The sequence below is a fragment of the Bidens hawaiensis genome, unplaced genomic scaffold (genome assembly GCF_021521415.1).
Source record: "Bidens hawaiensis isolate Kalapana, Puna unplaced genomic scaffold, B.hawaiensis_p1.1 tig00030905_1, whole genome shotgun sequence".
NCBI classification, from domain to species: Eukaryota; Viridiplantae; Streptophyta; class Magnoliopsida; order Asterales; family Asteraceae; genus Bidens; species Bidens hawaiensis.
The window spans coordinates 205,943-222,263 of NW_027495182.1; the positions used below are offsets into that span (position 1 = coordinate 205,943).

Below are 16,321 nucleotides of genomic sequence, written 5' to 3' on the forward strand. Positions count from 1 at the left end.
TGAGCAGGAACCCTGCTGAATTTAACACAGAACATGCTAAATTGTTTTTGAGAAGTTTGTGAAGTTTTTATGAATTTAGCACACAACTTGAAGTTTGTGAAGTTTTAATAACTTAGGTATTGTGGCTTGATATACATTGAATATTGCTTTTGTGACTCGTGGTTTGAATTATGGGATGCAAATCTGGTTGCTTTTTTTTCTTTTAAACTTGTTTTATCTGTTACTGTGGTTTTTCTGATAATTGCTACTATTTTAAGCACTTTTGTTCTGCTGTTTTTTTTTTCAATTTGACCGGCGTGATGTTCTGTTGTTGACTACTGCTTCAGGGGACCAAAAAAATGTTGAGGATTATATATAAATGCAAAATAATATTTTATGAGAAAGTCAATTCTTTTCTTAAACACACTCATCTTATGTGTGTCTGATATGACTTAAGAAACTTTACAAATGTGATGAATAATAGCATAAATAATAATAGAAACAATCCGGAGCAATGATCGTGCTTGGAAATCTGCTAATAAGTTATGTCCGAGTATTAGACATAGCGACAGATAGCTAGAAACAAACTCGAGCTTGCACTCGCCCTCCCGTAAATTAAACGGGTCAAACTCGAGCATAGACCCTAATCAACACTATCAAAGAAAGGTTCAATGACTTCACTAAGATGTGAGGTTATGGCCACCCTATATAAATATGTAAAGATGATCATATATTGATAATTTGATAATTAGCTTAGATACGGTAAATTTAAATGGGATAACGAGATACAAAACAAGTTGACCAGCGAGCCATAGGCGCGAAAGCTATCGTTTTTAGAGTTTTGAAGCTAGAACTGATATTACTACCCGTCTTAATAATGTTGAAATAGAAAAAAGTTACCTACTTATCCATCTATTGTAATATAATAACTAATAACAAAGTCCAGTCACCCGGGTACACCTATTTATAAAAGTTCATTCACACATGCAATCGCACATAAATATAGCGACCCGTTTTGTCACCAATTTTAAGGGAAATCCGTCACGTTAGGTACCAAAATCTCCTAATTCACGCAGAACTAGACTCAAACCGGGCAACAATATATGTTTGCAAAATGATAATAAATTAATAATAATAATAAACCCCTTGAAGAAGTGTCGATGGAGGTTAATCTCACACACAGTTTCCATATCCATAATATTCATAATATTCTTGTGTATAAACATCAACCAAGATCCGTCATATACATATGGGCCGGTGAGTTTTCATCTCGTTTCGTTGTATACCATATTAATTAATATTACTATGATGATGAAATTAAGCCACTATTCTGTATGATTTCATGTACAACATCTCGTCTTTCGACTTGAATCATCAATTTACACACTTTTTCTCATCATTTGGGCCAAAAAGTTTTAAACTTTATGATTAGTTGGACCTGTAATCATGTGGTTTATGAAGAATGAATCTCTTGGATTTGTGCAAATGCAATTAACTGGCTTTTACAAACATTGGTATGCGTTAGGGTTTGCTTGGGGTTTTGCCCATTTAATCGAGCCAAGTGTTTGAAGACCGAGTCTACATGGAACGTGCGGGTTCATGCTCAATTCTGCATATCGGGAGTGCCTCCACGATTAAGGAAAGGTTTGTGCCATAAGAAATTTTACTTCTAGTTGCGAGTCCGTGGCATTATGCTTGTATTAAACATCTTACTTGAAACAACTTGTTTCATTTTATGCGTAAACTTGTAATTTTGAATCTACCAAAAGTAATTACTTTGAAAACAACTTATTTCACATGATTATAAGAAGCATACAAGCTTAACCACTTTTGCTCATCTAAACACTCAAAAAGTGTTTACTAGTTATTAATATTTATGTTTTGCACTATTTTTCACCGATTATGTGTTTTCCATTTGCAAGAGTTAAGTGCCTTTGTTGTATTAGTGGGCTAGTCGAGCCAGCGTGGGTTCAAACTCGAGCTTGAAATTAAACGAGCCATCTTGGCTCAGCTCGAACTCGTCCTCGAAGTTAAACGAAAAATGAGCCGGCTCGGATCAGGTCGAGCAAGTGAGCCAAGCCGGTTCGGTTACAAAAATGAGCCGGAGCGGCTCAGGTCGAGCAAGCGAGCTATGAGCCGCGAGCTTTTTGAATAGCCCTTTAGTAGTTCATGAACTAGGAACTAGAACTCATGCATAGTTGCAAACATGAAATCCTTTATCCCCCCCCCCCCCTTTTTTTTCCTACGGCGATGTGTGTGTGTGAGGGGGCCATTCGTACATGATTAGAGACTTTCTAACGAAAATTGTGAAGGTAAAAGAAAATTTATTTATATTGATTGTAATATAGAGGTACACATATGCCTAGACAGAAAAACCAAGGACCCTAACAGGCTTAGTTAATGGGCCTAGTGGCTAACCCTAATTAACATTTGTGCATTTATATGCTTCCATCATTCGCATTGGTGATATCTAAGTCTTCAAAATATCCTCTTGTGAGAAACGGCCAACTTGGATCTCTCCGATCCGGTCTTCGCTTAGTGATCTTCATTACAGTTAAGGTATTTATCGTTAATTAATTGATCAAGTTGATCAAGAATGGAAGGTTGATCAATGAAGTCCTTTGTATAAAGGATTATGTGCGCAGAATCCGATTCGTTAGTTTTATACAGTTTATGATCCTCTTATTATGTTGTGTTGTTGGATACAATGGTTTTGATATACAAGTTTGTGTCATCGTATAGCTTAATGATGTTTTGAAATGTGCATTTGATTTTGCTCATATCTTATATTGATCTCTTTTTCCACAATTATGCTAGGGTTTTCAAGCTTCAAATCGTTAAGCCGAATCTTTGTAGTTTTTGTTCCATCAAATGGGTAGTCTTGATGCGGTTCTACGCGGCAACTTTACTTTCCGGTACGTGTGGATTTAAATTAGCATTGTTACCATGTTTTAGTTTGTCTTTGTTTACATCTAAACTTGTAGATTTGATACTAATAATTGCACATTTCTTGGTGTTTCTTGGAACCCTAGCTTGTAGCTTGAGAGTTGTGACAACCTCATCTTTGGTTTTTATTTTTATTTTTTATTTTTTTTTGGGGGGGGGGGGGGTGGATAGCTATCCCAAGTTGTATCTTAAATCATATATGTTTTCTTGGATTCAAATTCTTAAGATTTTGTTAATGGGGTTAGACGGCTTAAAAAGGTTATTTTTGGCCAAGACCAAAACAGGTCAAACGGGTTAAAAAGGTCATAATTCATATGTTCAAATGGTTACTATGTTTTGAAAATTTTCTATTTAAAAAGAATATATACTATTATTTTAGTATTATATTTTTGTAAATATATTTTGTTACAATAACTATTTACAAAGTTCAAACTACCTGTTTTGATCCGAACCCATTTTGACTCGATTATTTTGCCACATGCACTGAGAAGGGAAGTTAAATAACAACGGGCCTTTATATCAAATATAGGAAAGGTTGCAGTTCTTCATATGATCCAAGAGAAACCTAAATCATAATTATATAATTTTATAAAGATTCTCATGTTTAATTGAAAATACAGTGGTTTTCTTGCTGACATGCGGAATGAGGATCCAGCACGATGTTGGCCCTTCCAATCAATAGTAGACTACCATGAGTTCAGACGTTTATCAGAAAGCACTCCTGCACTTAAGTGTTAACAGTCAGTTTTATATTGAGCATTATGCTTACATAAGAACTTTTAAGAACTCTAACAATCAATCATTTTATATTTTAATATTATTTGAGGGTAATTTTGTCATTTTTATGTGTAATTTTATGGTTACATATATGTGTTTGGTTGTTACACATATGTGTAATTTGGTTATTACGCATGTAAACTTATGTGATCAGAAAATTACATGTAATAAATGACAAAACTCCCTCAAGTAATATTATATGTATGAATTAAATAAATGAAATGATTGGTTGTTGGGAGTTCTTGTTGATCTTAAATTTTGTGGAGTTCTAAAGAGATCCAAACCCTATATATGTGTGTGTGTGTGTGTGTGTGTGTGTGTGATGCTAATTTTCAGCTTCCCTGTGTTTTTATGACAGCATCAAATGCTCAAATAAATCCAAAGGGAAGTGTGGTTGGATCTACAAGTCTTGCAGATATATAAATCCATTTCGTAAATGGGGTCTAATCTGTTAAAAATAGGACAGTTGAATAACGGGTCAAACATGAAATTTTAATACTATAAGTAGCTAATGTATCAAACATGGTTGTGAACACTACATTACTAATATTAAACCGAGTTAAGACATTTTAAACATTTGGATATACTTTAGGCGGCTTTTGACCGACCCTAATATGTGTGTGTGTATGTGTGGTGTTGGTGCTGATTTTCAGTTTCCCTGTGGTTTTTTGACAGCATCAGAGGAAAAGGGAACAGCGACTGGAGTTGAAAATCCTGAAGGTATATTAATATGAATACATTTGGGATATGCAGTCTAATCTGTAAAAAGTGAGTCGGGTGAAAACATGCATTTTTATGCACAGGTCAACGTGGGTCGGTCTGAACCAACCATCCCAACACTTTTTTGTTCACTTATTTTAATAGTATAAGTAGCTGATGTGTCAAATATGATTGTGAACGTCATATTTAAAAAATAAAACGAGTTAGGGCGTTTTAAGCATTGCAAATATGATTGTAAACACTGCATTGCTAAAATAAAACGAGTTAAGCAGCTTTTGACTTTTTTGACCATTGACCCATTTCATATGTTTCACTTTTTACTTTGTTTAACATGTTACCAATTATATATATGGGGGAAAGTTAATGCACAAATTAAATTAACGTGCTAATTGTGAGAATCAAGTAGTGTAATTATGCAATTACATCGTAGTGTAATTACACTATGCTGCAATTACACTACATTATAATTACACTATGTTGTATATATAATTACACTACTTGATTCTCACAGTTAGCATGCTAATTTAATTTGTATTTGATCCAAACCCTATATATATTATATATGTTTGTTTATGCTGATTTACGGTTTCTTTGTGTGGTTTTTTACAGCCTCTAAAGTACAAAGCAAGAATAGGGGAAAGGAAAAAGCTGTTAATCCTGCAGGTATATGTATAGTTTTTGGATATGGGGTCTAATCTTTTAAAAAATGGGCAGTTGAATAATGGGTCAAAGCGGGTCGGTCTGAACCACCCTTTCCAACATTTTTTTTCTTCATTTTTTAAATACTGTTAGTAGCTAATGCAATCAAATATGATTGTGAATGTTACACTACGAAGATAAATGTAACGAAAATAAAACGATTTAGGACATTTTAAGCATTGGAATAGACTTTAGGCGGCTTTTGTCCCATTGGAATAGACTTTTGGCTCCTTTGACCCGCTTGACCTGTTTCATTGGGAGCTATTACTCTCTCTTTTTTAGATGTTTTATGTGTTTGACCTGAACTTCACCAATTTGCAGTCCCTACTGTTGAATCTTTTGATGTTGATGAAGATTCAGATGATTATATCGCCCTTGCAGAATGGCTAAAACGAAAGGGCCTTAAAGTCCACGCCCCAAATATGGCCTTGGCTAAGCCACGGCATGCGGATTCATCTGGCGGACTTAAGCCGCCTAGTTCGGTGTTTAATGAGCTGGTGGTCGGAGTTGCTGCCGGGGCTGGAGTTCAGGCTCCCACAATGGCCCTGGATGAGCCACAGCCCGCGAGTTTATTCAGCGGGCTTGAGCTGCTTAGTTCGGTGGCCACGGGGCTTGAGCCTGGGGAGGGAGTCGGTGAAAAGCCACAGCCTGATGGTTCTGCTGGTAGGCTCCAGCCGCTTGGTTTAAGGTCCAGAATGCATGAGCCTGTTCAGAGAATTGGTGAGGCCAGAGTTCAGGCTCCCGAAGCGGCACCGGCTGGGCCACGTGAACATGAGGTCATGGTGTGTAAGGTGAGCAGGAATCCAGCTGAATTTAGCACAGAAGATGCTAAATTGTTTTTGAGAAGTTTGTAAGTTTTATGAATTACCGCATCAAAACTTTGTGACTCAAATTTCATGTGTTTTTAACAGTTTTAATAACTAGGTGTTGTGGCTTGAAATATACATACATTGAATATTGCTTTTGTGAGTGGTGGTTTGGAATATGTGATGTAAATCTGGTTGCCTTTTTTTTTTTTTTCAAAAATGATGCTTTTACAAAAATGGTCTAGGGTATATGCCACTGCATGATAATTACAACTTTATATATACAATCAAAGTTAGAGATTTAACAAGTAAATGCCATCAATAACAAAACACAATAAATGATGAAGATTTAACAGTCAACAGCTCAAATTTGCATTTTAGCTTCTTGAGGCTTCGTTTTCGCCCGAATTAGTAACTTCCTCACCCGTTACAACCGTCTGATCTACACACGGACCGTAAGCCTGACTACATACAACATGATACAAGAAGTTGATAAAACTCATTATAGCAAGCAGCCAATAATACTTATCATAATGACCCTTATTAATATTAGTAGAAATCCAACCCTCTTCTTCCTCTCCGTTGGTTAAACTATCCACAGTGCTTAGTAAAGCACTAGCCAACAAGCTAGCGATAGCCAGCCCGAGCAAGTAAAGAGCCGATGCAATACTCGACATACTTTTAGGAAACTCAGAATAATAAAACTCAGTTTGACCGATTATGTTCAAAGCGTCTGCCAACCCGTTTAGCACATTTTGTGGAATGAGCCACAAAGCCGACATGTTTATAACCGCTCGAGAATCGTTTAAAAACCCGTTTTCAATCGCTTTATTTTTCCTTACGTGTTCCACAAGTCCTGCAACCACCATTGAGACTATTGAAAAACAAAGGCCCGCCCCGATTCTTAACTTTGCACTTATATATACAGGTTCTCCCTTCATTTTTGATAATAACGGGAGGATAACACGGTCGTATAAAATAACCCAAACCATAATTGTTATGATTAGGAAGAAGCCGAATGAGGCAGCCGGAATTTCAAACTTTGACGTGATGTGTCGGTCCATGGTTTGAGCTTGGAGAACAGGAAATGTGCTTTGGTTCATGGCCACGGATAACATGATATTTGAAGACCATAATGGGATTACTTTGATAAGTGTTTTCAGCTCTTCGACTTGATCTACCGTGCATATGTTCCATGGGCCATTAGCGGCTTCTTCGTTCATATCTTCGGGTTTTGGAGGGATGCATGCTTTATTCAAAAACCTGAAGGGAAAGAAAGATATGGTTGTTACTTTAGAGGTGGCAAAATGGATGGGTTGAGACGTTGAGTCATGGGTCAAACTGTCGTGTTTTGCATGTGTTGGGCCGGGTTGACCAGGCCCACTACCTATACAAAGGCGGTACACTTCTGTAGATAATTAGTGTGTCAAATATGATTATTATTTCAATAATCTAAAACGGGTCAGGGTCAAAAGGGATGCCTTTTGTTCGGGTCAGCTTGATTCCGAACAAAAAGTTTTTAGCTTTTTTTGTAATTAACGTGTCAAAATTAAAAGTTAGAAAGTAATCTATTTTAACAATCTGTTTAAAATGATCATGGATGTGCTATGCATCAAAATACACTCATGAACAGTTTTGACTCATTTAAAGGCTTCTTATCAGGCAAAAAAGAAAATGATTATTATTAATCCGTTCGTTATTATGATAAAAAAAATCCATAAAACGATTTAAGAAGTTTTGCATGCATTAAAAATAAATTTTGACCATTTAACATAAAATACATCCCAAAATGACCCGGCCCGTTAGTAAACGGGTCAAAATGAGTTTAGATCAAACATAGAGAAGTCTTTCACTACCTCAAAGTATTTGTAGGTGTAGTAACCTTTGCATTATCTCCATTATACCACAACACATCACTTGAATCCGGTAAAGTGAGCTTTCTATGTTTCCAAGACACAAATATCACTTGACAAAAGCTAGTAAACACGCTTTTTTCGACCTTTACTTTGTAATAAAGCGGATAAGCTGCCACAAAAAAGATAGTAGCCAAGAACATGAGAACAACGGGGACCCCAAACCCGACTCTCCATCCATGATGATCTTGAATATAAACAATGCCTGTAAATGCAACCATGACTGCCATAATGGCGGTCGCATAATACCACCCAAAGAAGCTCCCCAACGCCCTCTCGCTCTTTGGATTGGCCTTGCGGTGTACTTGGTCCGCCCCGAATGCTAAGGAACACGGGTGGACCCCGGCTCCTCCAATGGAGATTAAAGCAAAAGCCGAAAAAAGGAGTGTGTATTGAATGGGAGTCGGTGACTCACACGAATGAGGCACCCAAGCATTGCAAGGGGGAGGTCTTGCACCTCGGATCATCGTAGTTAACCATAGAAGGACCATCCCCTACAAACAATAGAAAGTGAGCTACTCGAGATGGGCTCGTTAAAGATCGAATGAAGCTTAAACGAGCTTGTGCCTAAGCCTAAAAATAAGTTTGTTCGAGATCGATAAACAAGCCAAGATTCGTATATTGAGCTTGGCTATGCTCATGAATGTAAACAAATAAATTATTTATATGATTTTTATAACTTTTATTTAATAAACGTACCCAGTAGAATCCTACCAACCACTTGCAGTGTTTGGAAAGGATGGGACAAGACATTAATAATACTAATATATATTACATAATAAAAATTATTAAATAGCATATATTATATTATATAGGTATAAAACTATATTATGACTATTTATGAAAATATAACTACATATTGTCTCACGAGCCGTGTAAGTTTTGGATATAGAACTCAAAAACAAGTCGAGCTAAATGATAGACTAGTTTAGACAGATTGTTTATGTAAAAAAGAAGAATGATACCATAAGACTGAAGATTGAACCGAGAAAAATGGTGAGGAAGCGGCCAAGAAGGGAATCAGAGAGAAACGCGCCAATGACAGGTAGGAAATTCGTGGCAGCCGACCATTTTAACAGGACGTTTGTGCCCTCGACGAAACTCATGTGGTAATCGTTCATCAGGTATTTGATCATGTTTGGATGTATCCCATAACTTGCCACTTTCTCAAATGATTCATTTGCTGTTTCCATAAATAGTTAATACAAAATCAATATGAAGCAGAAAATCAAAAGAACTATAAAATGCATTATTTCTACTTGTACTTGATTATAATAGACAATTTAAGACCGCGAGAGTGGAGTAAACGGTTATATAAATAATCATCTTACGGGCCATGTTTAGAAAGATGTTGAAGTATTTATTCGAATTCTTGCAGTTCTCTATTTAAAAAATTGGTTCGGTATTGAATGTGTCCAAAACCAGTTCAGAAAGTTATGATATAATGGATTTAGAAGTAACAAAATATGAATAAAAAAAATTATAAAAAGTGGTCCATCATCATATTATGCATTATGCATGTTGTACCTAAGATGAATGGCATGGTTCTTATCCCACCCTTTTGCATTCCTGAAGACTCTTCTTGCTTCATTTCACCTTCTTCTGTCAAAGAGCCTTCCATTTCTCACTAAATATGAACAACTCTCATAAATGTAATTTTCTTTCTTCTATCAAAATTCACTAGATGAGTAATGTTTCAACGAGCATTGTGTCTGTCGATCTTATGTAAAACAGCACCATCGATACACAAAAGCAACGGTATTTGCTTGATGAGTGATGTTTTAACACGGTTTAGCTGATTAATCATATGGTCAATTTGTATTGTTTTTATAGAAAAACTTGTGAACTGTGATGTTATGTTTTCATTTGAATTGTGCACGAAACATAAACTACATCTTTAGCAAACATGTTTCGTGTCACATATAGTGGACATGGACAGCAAACGGTATAATTTGTTGTGTTTTTTAATATGAAAAAAGTAAAAAAGATTGGTGTTAGTTTAAATTTGCTAAAAGTGGAATCATTGTTTTGCAGCATTTTTTGTCCAATTTGGTAGTGGTTTCCAATTTAAAACAAGTTGTTGAACCACCAAAAGTGATTTGTCTTAAACGGGTCTCATGATTAAATAGCGTATTCGATAGAAACAAATCCTTAAAAGGTTACAAAACTCGTTCGGTGCAAGATAGCTTGCAACTAATTTATATTGGGTTGGAAATGTTATTTAGACTCGTGAGCATAACTAAGTTTTATATATTGGATTAGACACCGTTGAATTAAGGTTGTTCAAAAGGTCCCAAGCTCGCTCGCTCAACTTTAAGCCTGAGACTAACCTGTCTTCGTTTTACAATGTTTGCATGAGAAAGAGAAATAAAAACTGCTAAAAATTTAGAAAGAAAAAAAGGATTCGTCGACAGCAGGATTCGAACCTGCGCAGGCAGAGCCCAACAGATTTCGAGTCTGTCTCCTTAACCAGTCGGACATATCGACTTTCGGTTGCATTACAGAAACTAAGATTTTAGTACATAAATTCACGTTTTTGGTTAATATATATTTCAAAGCACATTCATTGAGCATAAAACATGCCAAATACTTGTTCGAGATAGGCTTATTATTAGCTAGGGTCTCAAACCAAAACAAGCCCATAACTTATATACATATAATCATTTCAAATATATATAAATAAATAGATTCTATTGTGTATTATTATGTATATGAATATGATCATTTTTATTTTATATGAACATAAGCATATCATTATATAATTAATGAACGAGTTTTAGGCTGGATTTGTTTACACTTTACCCGTTTATATACGTTTAAGATGATTCTAATTTCATTCAACCCACTTGGCTCATTTCGTTAATTGTCAAATCTACTAGTTTTCCAACCTTACTAATTAAAATAAACGACAATCTAAAATTCTAAATCACCCCGTTTATAACCAAGTGGGTCTATAACGAATATAATATAGATATAAACAACTAACAAAAAAAGATCCATAGAACAAACAAGCATATAATATCAACACGACACGTGTATATCATCAAGAAAATGGCCTAAAAAACAACTTAAAAGTCCACAAATCCACATAACTATGACACTTTTTCAGATATCTGAACATATACCATTTGAGTATACCCATTAAACACAGAAGGCTCTAGTCTAGATAACCCCAGCCTTTGAAACAACCGAAACCTTCCATCTTCCACAATCGGGCTAGGTGCACGGGCCGGGTCGTACCTTGTTTGATGAGTGAGTGACGGGCCCGCAACAGGTGGCAGTTCCCAGTAAACATCAAGTATGGATTCTACAAACCGACTGTTTTGGAAATGTTGTGTGTACGATATTGGTTTATTCGTGTGATTAAAATCGTCACGCATGTAACCTCTAACACCCCACCATGATTCCCCGGGTCCGCATAGTTCTCGAGTGTCTACCGCTTTTTCCCAGAACTTTTTTCCTACCGATCTTACCCTTGCTTCATCGCTGTCTTCAAAGCAGCTGTGCCCACCTCCTGAAGAAAATAATAATGTTAATAGGGGCAATCTAGGGATTTCGTTAGTCTTATAAAGCTTTTCTTCTCTGTTTTTTCTTTTAAATCTAAATAATTAGAAAATAGTTAAATCTGCCTATGAAAACTCTAATATCAAAAATACACATTTAAAATACCCCAAAAACTTGCACAATATCTTATTTACCAAACCAAAAAATTAATATCAAATATACCATTATACACAAATTCTAAATACTTGAAATTTCAGTAAATACAACGTCTGATATGGACCATTATACTCTTCTCTTTCAGTTTTTCTCTTTACAATTGCACTGCAAACTCTCATATCCTAATGTCAGTTTTAAGGGGAGGACATAAATGTCATAAATTTGAAAATGGGTATGACTTTTGTTGGGTAAATATGATATTATACCAACTTTTAGGGAATATATGAAATTGCGCCATGTAATAATCTGACCCTTTGGAATAAACTATGTAGAAGATTCTGTAAGTTGTGTATTTTTTCCCCAATCACACGGATATTCGAAAGAAATTTATATGATTAGCAAAACTATATTCTTTAAATAGTAATCTAATTTGTTGAAATAAAAATATGTTGGAGATGTCATTAAAAATTATAACCGTTGACCCATTCTATACATTACCATTGTAATTAGTAAAATACTTAATGACTTTTGGTAATTAAAAATTGAATTTTAAACCTGCATCCTAATATATTGGTTATTACAAAATCAGAAACTCTGAACAAAATTTGAAAAACTACTGGGCCCAAACCGCCTCAACCTAACCCAGACCCTTTTCACTCGTTTAAAACTGGCCCATTTTCATCCAAGCCCGTTTAAACCTGTTAACCAACCATCCCATTTTGTCATCTCCATATAACAAAGATTCGACGATTGAGCAAAATCATAAATATCTAAAAAATGGAATTGCAATGCAAAATGACAAATAAAGAATGTAAAAACTGAGAGAATGTAGAGTTAGTTAGGGAACCTTGTATGTAAAACTGATCACATATTTGTCTCAAGGAATAATGATCGCCAGTTCCTGTATCATAGTTATCTTCAAAAACAAGGTTTGAGAAGCCAGCTTTCAATGCCTGCTTTAGTCTGTAAAGAAAACACGAATCAAAATAAGCAAACATACATTAACACAAAACTATGATACTACAAATAATTTAGAAGGTGCAATGCATTAAAAATACACCGAGACAACTTTCGACCCATTTGACCCATTCATAGGTAAACGAGTCAAAATTTCCCATTTTGTCCGTTAGAGATAAAACACAACCCGAATCAACCAGTTCACAAGTATACAGGTAAAAAATTGCCACAATATTGTGGACCAAAACAACTAAGAGATTTCAAAATTACCAAATTGGCTCATTTCATATCAGGGCATCATTCGAGTAGTAGAACTATCTAAAAAAAAAGACCACCAACCTAAGTGCATTATTATTCTATTATTAGGCCCACTAATTATTTATAAAGAAGTTTCAAAATTTTGGACAATTAATGGATGAAGTCATGTTTACCTTTTTAATTCGCTTTGATGATCATCAAAAAATATAAGAACACGACTCAAATCAGTAATACCATGTTTCTTCATCACAGTCCCCCAATCAATACTCCCAAAATCGATAAAATCTTTTCCCGCAAAATATGTGCAATTCCCATCAACATATGCTGCCCCCTTTTTAAGATACTTTTCAGGATGACGTGGCGTGATTGAGATAATCCGGGTGTTTGGCATTGCTTGTCTCAACACCCACGTGGAATGCCCCTTGAAAGCCCCACTTTCAATCATTAGGTCTGGTTTTAGCCATCGAGTGATAAACCAGAGCCCAAAACTGTGATCAAAACCCATCCCATACATGTTATTCTTAATGGGTCGGGTTTCATATATTGGTACAAATTCTTCAAGACCTTGGAGTAAATCTTTAGATGTCCACTCGACGGTTTTTCCGTGTTTCGATCTGCCTTTTAAAAAGGATTTAAAATTAAAAGCATGTAGATTATGAGAACTTAATAAGTTTTGCAGTGAAATCTGGTCTTCAGAACAACACATTAAAACAACCAACTAAAGTATATACTCATATAACAACCAATTTGTGACCACTGTTTAGTGTTTACTGAAAATTGATCCAGAATAGAACTCAAAAGAAAACAAGCAGTACCAAAACCAAAATGTATACAAAGCGACAACATATACAAGTAGAATCAATTCAATAGTTTATAATCGATTCCAAATTTTAAGAATATGAGCTTCCAGGATAACTGCATTTTAGAACCGGTTTCATAACAACTCCCAAATAAAATAGTGAAATCACCTTTTAACTAAAATTTAAGTTCAGTAGATAATGAACCTTGTGCATGACACACCATTATAGGTCTAAATAAAATCCTGAACCCTGCTTTCCATACTCCTAATAAGCTCATGAATCAACCACCACACAGGCTCCATACTTCCACACCATTATGAAACTTCACCAATCTGAATTAGTCCATTTCAGACCGATAATACATTTCTATCATCTGCTTTTCAGCTTAATAACTTCACACTTTTAACTGAACTTAAACTCAAGTCTAGAGATCAAATGAGATGTAATCACGATTCACACATTACCTTCACATTTCACACTCTGTAAATAATCCAAGCAGAAAAATACTAGATACTCCTAATTATATTCATATTACTACGTCTAATCTTAATAAATCCAGCTAAAACTATTTTAAGTAAGTCATAATCATAACATAATAATAATAATAGTACTTCATCATATGCCAAATTGTGGCAGCAATACAGATCCGATGAAAATAACAAACCCTAGGATCTAATAGTAAGGAGATCTTACACCAGGGGACACCTAGGGCTCCAAAGTCGGAATCGAGTCCATCCAGACCGAAGAAGCGGCTGCGCGAGAGGCGATCGAAGGATGAAACCGAGGAGACGCAGAGGAGATGACGCGAGCGGATGAAGTAGGAGGAGGATATTATCAGGAGGAAGATGATTATTATTATTATTATGATAGGGCACAGGTAACCGGTTCGAGTCAAGTAGTTGGTGAGTCGTGTGGCCACTGAGAGGTGCTTTTTGGTTTTGGATTCGTCTTCTTCTTTGTTATCTTCTTCGGTGTGAGCTCCTCTGCGCATTGACAGCACTCGCTCCAGCATCTTTCTCTATCGGTAGCAATTAAAAAAGAAATCCTAAAGAAATAAAGTTGTAAATGCTTCTACATATTATCTTAATATTGATGTTGATGTTGTTTAGACGGGATTTGTTTGGTTTGGCATGGGATCGGCACTCAAATATCTTATAATTTCAAACATATATTGTGTTAGATATAACTTCATTTTCAACAAAAGATATTAAACATGTATATTATTTATAGTTTAGAGGGTGAAAACAAAACTTAAAAATATATATATATTTCTAGTAGGGGTGTACGTGGTGTGGTTCGGTGCGATTTTGGGCTATAACCGAATCCAAAAACCACAGTTTCGGTTTTTTAGGTTTTGGGTTTTTTAGTTTTCGAGTTCAATTCAGTTTTGCAAACTTGTAAAAGAAAAAAAAATACCACATTCAGTTTTTGCCAAAGAAATCCAAGGTTCTGATAATTGATCCACAATCCAATGATTTAAACTGCGGAGGTAAGGTCATAAACCATCCGCAAAATATTACAAGTTCCGAGCGTTAAGTAAAGATAACTAACCGCAGAACGCGGAGGACCTTCCACAAGGTTAGGGGTGAGCAGAAAACCGAATTAACCGAATCGAAACCGAATTAACCGAAAAAACCACATCGAAAAAACCGAACCGAAGCATTAACCGAAGGTTAATTTTTTGTGTTTTTGAAAAACCGAAATTTCGGTTTCGATTCGGTTATCCATTTTTAAAAAACCGAAAAAAAACCGAACCGAACCGATTAATGATGATAAAGATTATCAAGATGATGAGGAATGGACTAAACTTTTAAGATAAATAAATAAGATGATGAATGAAGATCGGGACAAAACTTTTAATGCTTTTTAATTTTTAAACTCTATTTAACAACTTTGTATTCGTATTGTTCCACATAATACGTGCCTATTTTTGTTTATTGAATTCAATATATGTGGACTGTGATACTCTACCACGTTCTTATACAATCTTAAAATATGCATTTTCATTTTTTATTTTTGCAATGTCAACACATAATTGGAAAAAAACCGAAAATAACCGAAGCGAAACCGAAATCAACCGAAAACCAGAAAATCGAAAACCGAACGGTTTGCATATTCAAATAACCGATTACTTCGGTTTCGGTTTCGCCTAATAACCGAACCGAACCGAACCGAACCTTGCTCAGCCTACACAAGGTGATGGACAGCTACACACGCGGAAGTAGTCCTTATCATACAATAACTCAAAGAGTTAAGAAGAGAACACATTGTACACAAAAGGCGGGATCGCACGTCGAGCCAATCACAGGCTGCCAGTATTGTACCGTCTGATGATATGTACCTTCATACGTCAGCTATCTAACGCACTCAGCCATGTGAATAGAATGTTCGATTAAGGAGGGCAGCTGGACCAATCCTTCTTGACCTCTTAGGCTATAAACACCCATATAGGACCAACGGTAAAGGGATCTGCAACCTATTATCTTAAACGATTACTACCTTCATTGATACTGATTCTCATGCTGGATGGTGGTTACGAAAAGCCCCCCACCCATTCCCCTTCTCGTAACGAGCTCACGGAGTTCTATTTTGCAGGTTAAGCCGATACCGACTCATACAGACCTAGATCTCATCATCACTTGGTCGAGATACTGGACTAATCCTCTTAGGGTTGGTTCAGTGTTTCTTCATTGGCGCCATCCGTATCGGCTAGAATAGTTAAAAGTTATTTTCGGTCGCAATGAGTTTGGCCCAACCTCCTTCTTTCACGCTGCCTTCGTCGAACCGGGCAGGACCCATACCCAGA

The 16,321-nt window shown here is 35.9% G+C and overlaps 2 protein-coding genes and 1 non-coding gene across 3 annotated transcripts; all 3 read right to left on the minus strand.

Annotated features, from left to right (window-relative positions):
- Nucleotides 1-6,304: 6,304 nt before the first annotated feature.
- Nucleotides 6,305-9,461, minus strand: LOC143581399 (protein NRT1/ PTR FAMILY 1.2-like). The gene is made up of 4 exons (XM_077064198.1): nucleotides 9,368-9,461; nucleotides 8,806-9,023; nucleotides 7,784-8,334; nucleotides 6,305-7,190 (listed from the first exon to the last, which is right to left on the minus strand). Exons 1-4 carry the CDS (start codon nucleotides 9,459-9,461, stop codon nucleotides 6,305-6,307), a joined length of 1,749 nt encoding a protein of 582 aa, XP_076920313.1.
- Nucleotides 9,462-10,245: 784 nt separating this feature from the next.
- On the minus strand, nucleotides 10,246-10,327 carry TRNAS-CGA (transfer RNA serine (anticodon CGA)). The gene has a single exon. It is a non-coding gene; the product is annotated as a tRNA-Ser (tRNA).
- A 599-nt stretch (nucleotides 10,328-10,926) lies between these two features.
- Nucleotides 10,927-14,526, minus strand: LOC143581400 (uncharacterized). The gene is made up of 4 exons (XM_077064199.1): nucleotides 14,209-14,526; nucleotides 12,889-13,333; nucleotides 12,348-12,463; nucleotides 10,927-11,354 (listed from the first exon to the last, which is right to left on the minus strand). The coding sequence occupies exons 1-4, from the start codon at nucleotides 14,504-14,506 to the stop codon at nucleotides 10,933-10,935; spliced, it is 1,281 nt and encodes a 426-aa protein (XP_076920314.1). The 5' UTR covers nucleotides 14,507-14,526; the 3' UTR covers nucleotides 10,927-10,932.
- Nucleotides 14,527-16,321: the final 1,795 nt, after the last annotated feature.